The 8,906-nt window shown below is 41.7% G+C and overlaps 1 protein-coding gene across 10 annotated transcripts in view; it reads left to right on the top strand.

The window, feature by feature from the left end:
- Positions 1-76: 76 nt before the first annotated feature.
- The window catches only part of GANC (glucosidase alpha, neutral C), a 28,366-nt gene continuing 19,536 nt past the window's right edge, over positions 77-8,906 (top strand). For 6 of the 10 annotated variants that reach the window (XR_008466148.1, XR_008466147.1, XR_008466149.1 and 3 more), the window contains exons 1-7: positions 77-248; positions 1,298-1,360; positions 2,897-3,005; positions 4,556-4,683; positions 5,186-5,368; positions 5,968-6,013; positions 8,096-8,162. Coding sequence is in view for 7 of the 10 variants with exons in the window: in XM_054199808.1 (XP_054055783.1) it covers positions 220-248; positions 1,298-1,360; positions 2,897-3,005; positions 4,556-4,683; positions 5,186-5,368; positions 5,968-6,013; positions 8,096-8,162 (625 nt within the window). In the remaining 3 variants the exon portion in view is untranslated. Of the gene's footprint in view, positions 249-609; positions 665-1,297; positions 1,361-2,896; positions 3,006-3,381; positions 3,484-4,555; positions 4,684-5,185; positions 5,369-5,967; positions 6,014-8,095; positions 8,163-8,906 lie in introns of those variants that run through there. The other 4 variants (XM_054199807.1, XM_054199811.1, XM_054199810.1 and 1 more) reach the window with 4 other exon arrangements.

Genomic DNA, 8,906 nt, shown 5'->3' with positions numbered 1-8,906 from the left:
CGGGAGCGGCGCAGGGGGCGGAGCCGGTCTCCGGCTGGGCCCGGGCTGTCACCGCCCCGGGGGACAGAGCGCCGGCCGGAGCCTCCGGCACCTGCGGCGAGCGAGGCGAGGCCGTTACGAGAGGGGTGTGTCCCCCCCGCTCCCCCGGCTGCCGCCGCTCCCTCAGGGGAGTTCCTCCCGGGCCCTGCCGCCGGCGGGTGGTCACCCCTTCTCCCCGCCATGGAGGCGGTCACGCCGGGGGAAGTCAGGTAACGCTGCCCGGTAGCGTCTCCTCGTCCGGCCCTCTCCACAGCTTTCCGCGGGGAGCGGCGGGGTGCGGGCCCGGCCCCGGCTCCAGCAAGGGCCCAGAGCCGGCCGGCGGCGGGGGGCAGGCGTGAGGGGGGCCGTGGCGGTGCCGCCCCCGCCGCCCCTGCCTGGGCAGACCCTGCCCGGCCGCGGACGGGGAGCAGAGAGCAGGGTGGTGGGGGTGCAGGCAGGCCGGTTGCAGGGTGTTAAATACCAAAACCGAAAGGGCATGAGTATCTTCAGGCAAAATGGGAAGGGTTAAATTGCCTAAATATATGGTTACTGTGAGGTCTCTAATAATAATCCAGGTCTGCTAATATTTAGTTCACAGTAATTGTGACTGAGTCTTCATGACTGCTGTCTGCATTTTATGTCACATGTAAGTATTTTGTGAGCATAAGCTCTTTGTCTGCCAGTACTAATATCTTATTCTCTTCGATGCCTGTCAGAACTCAGCATGCTCTGGGGAGTTTGATGATAGACACTACTAGCAGTCCATTTCTTCAGGCAAGCCAAAAATTTACTGTTACCTAATAGATCTAAAAGTTACCTTAAGCCTAGAGATAACATAGAGCTGTCAGCAGGGCCACCAGAAGCCTCCCTCCCTCGTCAGTCCCACTGCAGGTAGAAGAGAAGGGTGCAGGGTTTCTCCTTTTCTGCCAGTCCTGCCTCTTTCTCCATTCATATTCCTGGAGCATAATATTTGACTATAAGGACTGCAGAGAGACATCTGTCTTCAAAATGCAAAACACCAAGAATTCACTCATGCTGATTCAGTTGTTCCCTGAAAGTACCAAAATTTTAAAGGAAATGGTTTAACATGGAACTAAATGTGTAAGACATTCTTCCCATATCCAAACATAGTAGTTCAAAGTCCAACATGTTTTATGCCACCACGATTGTCTGCAGTTTCTTTAATCCTTACCCCACTTGAGGAGGACTCCCATCATCTGATCATTCAGCAGATGTTTGGTGAAGACATACAAACATTTTCTTTATCTGCTCTTTCTAGTGTCCAAGATGAGGCTGTGGACAAAAGCACCTTTAAGAAATGCAACCAGATTGCTTTTTACAGGTAAAAAGAAGAATTATCATGCAGGTTGTTTGGGTTTTTTAACTAGTACTATTAAAAGACACAGGAAATAGTTATATGTTGACTTTTAATCACAGCAAGTTTGCTACTTTCAGTATTTGTCGTTCAAATTGAGCATTCCACTCACCTGTCAGCAAGCAATAATCGGCGTATTTTAAAAGGTGGAATCTTACATCCAGAACCTCTTCTGTTAAAATTCAAAAGTGTCGGTCCTCTCATCTGACAAAGCCCCAGCAATATTTTAACTATAAGTACACTCAGACACAGCTTGTTTTGTTGATGTGGATATTTCTTGAATATCCGTAGTTCAAAACAATAAAATTCTCAGTAGAAACCATTAGTCTGTGACAATAGCATACATGATTACAGTCCTGTTGAACCTGTGCCAGAATTCAGCATCAAATCTAAATTCTAGCTCATTAGACTCTTAAAGCTAACCTTAAGCTAAGCAATCCTTCTCATCCCATTTCTAACTGAGGTGTCTCTCTCCTCCGCCTTTTTTCCTCCTGCCCTCCATTGTTGCCAGAGTGAAAGGAATGATTGCCTAGCGTTATACCAATTAGTCACTGACGTACTGGGTTACAGTTTCAGATATTCATTTCTGTTCTGCAGGAAGTTATGTTCGGAAAACCCCAAATAACATTTTGCCAGTGGGAGCAGGACTCCATCCTCTTTTCACATCAGCCCTTTCTAGCGTGCCACCACTTTAACTTAACACATCTAATTTCTCAGCAGGAGGTTGCCCTACATTAGCGAGCATCAGATCCTGTCTTTGCTTTGCTTTTTAAATAAATCCTTTATCTGATTGCTCATATTTGTGCCATATCTGTTTGCAAGGAAACAAAGTCAGTTTACCAATGAAGAAGCTTCCCTTTAAGGTAGTCTCCAAGACACTTACTTATCTTCAAATAGTTCGTAAAACCTGGGCTCAGCAAGGAGCATTCTGCAAACAGCTGAAAGAGTCTCTGTTTCAGGCTCTCTGTCCTGAAAACTTCATCAGGGCCAGAAGCTGTAGTCAAAAGTCTGTAATCAGCAGGCCTGTTGAAAAACAGTTTCCTCGGTGCATATTCAGGAGGTTACAAATTACAAACATATACTGCTTCATATTCACAGAATGTAGAAGCTGTTCGCCGAGTGGTTGCAGACCAAGCAGGGGTATATGACAGAAAATGAAAAACAGATTATTCAACTGAAATTTCTGGGGTCATGGAAAGAAGAAAAATGTAACTGTACAACTAAGAATTTAGTTGGACACTTGAATTAAGACTACTATTGTTTAAAAAAACCTATAGAGTGGTGATGGGTGACCCAGCCCCTCTAACATCTCATTCGTGCATGTATGTGTGCTCAGAACCATATTCCTTCTTTTTCCCCTTGACTTGAAGTTCTGCTAATAATTTTATTTGAAAAAATTCAAGACAAAATTATTAATTAAACATTTCTAACAATATTATGTCGCTCTGTGTGATATAAGCCACAACACTTAGGGAGACAAAAAATAATTTTCTGTCTTAACAGGCGTCAGAAACTTCTACATCCTGGCAAATCCTTGTATAAAGCATTGTTGGATTCAGTCACGTTAAGTGATGAAAATGTCAAATTCCACATTATTCATGAGGAAAATAAGGTGAGATCCCACCTAGTATAAGAGGGTGCTTACAGAAAGAGCAGTGAATATTATCAACAAGTCTGATAATATTTACAAGTTTTGAGATTCTTCAGTGATAATTTAAGATGTGATGCAAAGCATCAGCCTAAAGATGTCCTTACCAGTCAGTATTTATTTGACAGCTTGAGATTGTGCAAGAAGAACAGGTATTAAAAGTAACTTAAAAATACCTTTAACTTTGTGAAGAATTTGCATAGAATTCTTTTTATCTAAAAAAATGTTTTTAATTCAGAGTTTTCTCCACTATTCCAAAATAATAAATTCTTTTTCTGTAATGGAATAAGAAGACCTATGTTCCAGCACCTCCTAACCATACCTTTGTATTCCTGTGTTTGCTCAAAGGCAGTTTTTTGGGAAAAAAGAAGTCTTCTTTGCATTTAAGAAGACAGCCAGGAAGAGGAGTGTCTTCTGTTTCTCTAATTTAACAGCATAGCAGGTAGCACATCCCCTCAGGGAACAGGCAACCTAACCTGTCTACAGATAATAGCAGTTTGGAACTACAGCTGTCTTCCTATAGTGCTCTATGCATCACACTATATAGATACTGTGCATAAATGTATTTTCTGCCTCTCCTGTTAATCCTGACCTTCTTTGCAGTAAGCACAGAAAAAGGAGCCTATTTTTTGTCTAGATTTTAAGGTAGATGAAAGACTGAAGGCTCTGTGGCTTCCTAGACTGTTTGGGCGTTTATACAAAGATGGCATAATGTTAAATATTTCCTGGAAAGCAGGATCTGGAACTCCAGATGAATCTTTTCTCTCTTGCCTGCTCTTCCTCTGGTATTATGGCTCTTTCATTCTTTCATGCCTTTGAAGAGAGCAGGGCTGATGGCTTCCAGGTAGAGGGAAAAGATACCAGGCCAAAATTCTGCAGCCAGTTTTGTGTGTCACGGGATGAGAGATTAAAAAAAAAAAAAACAACAGAAAAAAAATGGACTTGTGGTGTAGGGATCTTCCTCAGGAGAAAAATGAGTCATTTTATATGAGCTAGAACAGAGTGACATCCCTGAACTCTAAAATAGCAAGTTACAGTGGGTAGGGCAGTATTATGCATTTTCTATAAGTGCCTTTCTGACAGTTCATCAGTGTCAGCACCACTGTGAATACTAGTGAACACAGAGCACTGTCATTTTTGCAAAAAACCCACATCTCAGTAGCATCCCACTCTTACATTGACAGCACAGTAGTGAAATTGTGCAAACTTCAAGATTAGTGTATACTACCCTTGATTTCCACACTGCTTGCGGGGAGAGCTGCAAAATGCTGGACATGGGAGACTTGAAGATAAAGAGTCCACTTTAAAAAAGTGTTGCTTCTTCAAAGGGGAGAAGTAGAGATAGCTGGTGTAAGTTCATATGGATGATGATTGTTGCTCAGCAATGCTAAAGAACATTAAATCAGAAAGCAGGCTTTTTTTTTTTTCCAGACAGTAAGTGTTTAGTGATGTTGAGTTGAAAAGTAAGTTGGTATTTTTTATCGTTACCAGTTTATCTGTTTGTTTGCTTCCAGGTTCTTCTACAAGTAGAAATTTGTGAAATAGAAGGCAGTATTTTCAGGCTTAAAATTGATGAGGCTTCTCCTCTCAGAGCAAGATACAAAGTTCCTGATGTTCTTATAAAGGAACCCACCACGCAGAGGTAACTGATGGGAAGATCTGCAAGAGTGTTTTCCCCTCTCCCTCATTTGTGCTACACTACGGTTATCTTTTTACAATACAAAGTTGTTACAGGAAGAGAAAATAAAAATGCACGTAGTTAATTTACTTTTAAAAATTCTTGTTGAATACATAGGAGAAAATTTTGTCGTATACATAAGAAACTTGAGGTTATTTGACGCCATCAGAAAATAGCCTACTTGTTATGATGCATCATTTTTACTGAAGACATTACCTGTTAATGTGAAAGGAATGCACAATCTGGATAGTTTTCACAGCAGTTCTGTAGCCACCTGTTGCACTGTGCAGTGAACCCTGAACACAGCATGTATTTCTGGAATTCTTTGCCTCAACATTAGCTTTGAGGGTTTTGTAATGTATGTAGATATTCTCAGCCCTTCTTTTGTTTCAAATCGTTATTTAGTCACAGGGGATTTCATGTGCTGCTGATTGATGTAAAGCTGTCATTGCTTTTCATTTGCCAGACTCTTCATATCCCAGAAGGAGGCAGGTATTTTAGTGCTGTCAAGTGTTAATGAGGACTACAAAATTCAAGTCACAGCAAAACCCTTCCAGGTTGACCTGCAGTCCAAGGGTGAGACTGTTCTGAGCATGAATTCCAATGGGTTGTTATATTTTGAGCACCTACAACCACCTCCCAGTGATAGGTACAGTATCTGTCTGTCACATCATAGTATCTACTGATTGTGTTGTAGCCGAAGATAAACAATTCCATGGAATTGCAATTTCTGTGATAGAAGCTCTTATGCATTGAAATCTGTCTTCTCTTTTGCTTCATACCAGTAAGTACAATGGTGAAATTTTAGTGAAGAAATTCTAGATCAATTAACTGCAGACTGCTTTAATTCCTTGCAGCAGCCATGTGCAAAATGCTAAGTTCATTTAATGGCAAATTCTGTAAAACACTAAAATATCCCCTTGTCTTATTTGAGAATGAGTGATGGTAGTAGATGAGCTTATTAGTTTTGTTCCTTTTACAACTTAAACTTACTCTTTAGGTAAGTTCTATTCACTATATAAGCTCTTGGTGTAAGTTTTATTCAACTTACAATGTGCCATATAGCTGCAAGATTTTACAGGTCAGCTCCACTGCAAAATGCTGGAAGGGTGAGAAACCACAGTGCAGGACATGTCATGACTAGAAAAAGAGCATAGCAAGCATCACTCCTAGATTATTTAAAAAACTTTAATTAACAGAGAGCCCTTGACAATAAACTGATTTCTATATATTTATTTTTTTCACTAGAAAACCTACAGGAGAAAATAAGGAGGCAGCAAGTGATTCCTCTAAGGTAATCCAGGTTTACTGCAATTCCAGCATGAATATTTTGTAGAAAAGAGAATTAGACTCACATGTTCATTTTTTCCAGGTACTATGTTTACAAACATTGTCTAACCACTTTCCAGTGAAATTCAAAAGGGACCTGGTATTTCATATTGAGATATTTTGCAAATTCATAGTTGAATAAAGGTTTATATGTTTTACTGGGGCTGTAGAAGACATCAGTCACAGAATCACAGAATGGTCGGGGTTTGAAGGGACCTCTGGAGATCATCTAGTCCAACCCCCCTGCCAGAGCAGGGTCACCTAGGGCAGGTTGCACAGGAACGCGTCCAGGCGGGTTTTGAATGTCTCCAGAGACGGAGACTCCAACACCTCTCTGGGCAGCCCGTTCCAGTGCTCTGCCACCCTCAAAGTAAAGAAGTTCCTCCTCATGTTGAGATGGAGCTTCCTATGTTCAAGTTTGTGCCCATTACCTCTTGTCCTGTCCCTGGGCACCACTGAAAAGAGCCTGGCCCCATCCTCCTGACACCCACCTTTTAAGTATTTATAAGTGTTGATAAGATCCCCCCTCAGTTGTCTTTTTTCCAGACTAAAAAGACCCAAATCCCTCAGCCTCTCTTCATAAGAGAGGTGTTCCAGTCCCCTAATCATCTTGGTAGCCCTTTGCTGCACCCTCTCCAGCAGTTCCCTGTCCTTCTTGAACCGGGGAGCCCAGAACTGGACACAGTGCTCCAGGTGCGGCCTCACCAGGGCAGAGTAGAGGGGGAGGATGACCTCCCTCGACCTGCTGGCCACACTGTTCTTGAGGCACCCCAGGATGCCATTGGCCTTTTTGGCCACAAGGGCACGTTGTTGGCTCATGGTCATCCTGTTGTCCATCAGGACTCCCAGGAAGATCAGGTAAATCTAGCTTAAAAATGTTTTTTCCTTGGCCTTTTTATTTAGAATTTCTTTTTCTTTTGTTCTCTCATTTGATTTGGAGTAGATGTGTAAAAGGGAGTTTATGGTGATATGTTGTCATTTTCAAATTTCCTGTTCATTGGAATTTCAAAAAAAAAGAGATCTGTTTCATAACAGTCCAAAAAAGTGCCTCCACATACACTAATGTTTAATACAGAAGTAAGATTCTGTCTGAAAAAAGACCAGGTCCTGGCAGTGCATAAAGGCACATACCAGTTTTCTCAGGAAGTTGAGTTATGTCCATGATATAATTTTAGCCTCGTGTAGAGCAGATGGCTTCTTACTCCACCATCCTGTTATAAATGGCAAGAGCTATGCTGCTTGCAGCATACTTGCGTCTGAACTCTGAGTTCTGCCAGAGAGTGTGCTTGCTTTGGGGGAGTCACACAGCTGCAAGAGGCCACGTCTGCTTGTTCTGGGATGAATGTAGAAAAGAAAACCAGGAAAGACGCTGCAAAAAGTGGAAATTCTGGGACAATGAATGGCAGGGCACAAGGCTCAAAATTTGAAGGAGGCTAAAAGAAGTATCGGTTACACGCAGGACTCTGGCGAGTCTGGAGAGCTTTTTGTTGTCTGACCCTTACTGTCTAGGGGAGCGGTTTGGTTTCTGTTTGTATAGGTTTTCCTGTTTGGTTCCATCCATGCAATCTTTGCATTTCATAATCATGTTCAACATCCAGAAGAAAGACATTTTTTATAGTGAGAGCAATCATTCACTGGAACAACCTCCACAGGGACGTGGTAGAGCCCCCATCTCTGGAGGTTTTCAAGATGCACTTGGACAGCGTGCTAGATAATATCATCTGGGCTCCCTTTTCCACGGAAGGTTGGACCAGATGATCTTTCGAGGTCCCTTCCAACCTATCATTCTATGATTCTATCCAAGATCTCAGGTATTACTTTTATGCTGTAGCAGAGTGCATGTGTGCTCCACTAGCATGTCAGTTCTTCAGTGTAAATTCCTGCATCAGGATCTGATTTGTGTTTTGGATATATTTATATTAACCATATTTGGCAAAAAAAAGCAGTTATCAATATACAAATCTCATGTGAATAAGCATATTTTTTCTTAGAAGTACACGATGTGAGCAGCTGCATTTGCTAGGCTTGGCTATTTCTGTTTATGCAGGAGAAACAAGAGGATCTAGGTCTCTGGCAAGAGAAATTTGGCCGTTTCTTAGACATCAAAGCTCATGGTGAGTCTCAGTCTAGTTCTGAAAACAACTTTACTGCTTTGTAGATACCTGGGTTTATTCATATTTCTGTCTGCTTTCTGTTTAGCTGCTTAATGTTTATCAATGTCTTGCTTGCTCCTTTTAACTTGCCTACCAGATATCGGTGACGGGTAACAAATTTGACATAAGTACTGGGAATATTCATTAGATTTATGTTCAGGAGGGAACACATTAAATGTGATCCATTTCGTCAGCTCACTGTATGCCATTTCTGACACAGCATAACCCTATCTGTGTTGGCTGACTGGTATATAATGCATTATTTCCTTTTTATTTTCTTTTTTTCTTTTTTACTATCAGCACGTAGCATTGATTTCCCTTGTAGTTTATTCTCATGGTGTATCAGAAATCACGATACGTAAGTGTTAATCATTGTCGCAGCAAAAGTCTTTAAGTGGGCAACTACAAAAGGTAATACTGAGCAGTCTTAAAGGATAAGAAGAATGTTATAGAAATGTGTAGGTCAATTGCTCAAATACAATTTAAATTATTAATTGCCAAAATTTATGCCCATCTGCTGTCTGTCCAGTTGTATTGCACATGAATTGAGTTTGTCCATTTTGTCCATTACCGCTATCCTGCAGACTTTTATAGCCACCAGCACTACCCAGCAGCTGCAGCAGGGAGAGGGAAGTCTGAAAGAGCTTCCTTTTGGTGACAGGAGGTTCTTCAGTTCACAGTCAAGACACAGAGGGGCAGGAAGCT

The sequence above is a fragment of the Rissa tridactyla genome, chromosome 4, assembly GCF_028500815.1.
Source record: "Rissa tridactyla isolate bRisTri1 chromosome 4, bRisTri1.patW.cur.20221130, whole genome shotgun sequence".
NCBI lineage: Eukaryota > Metazoa > Chordata > Aves > Charadriiformes > Laridae > Rissa > Rissa tridactyla.
This window is presented reverse-complemented; position numbering and strand designations above follow the sequence as displayed.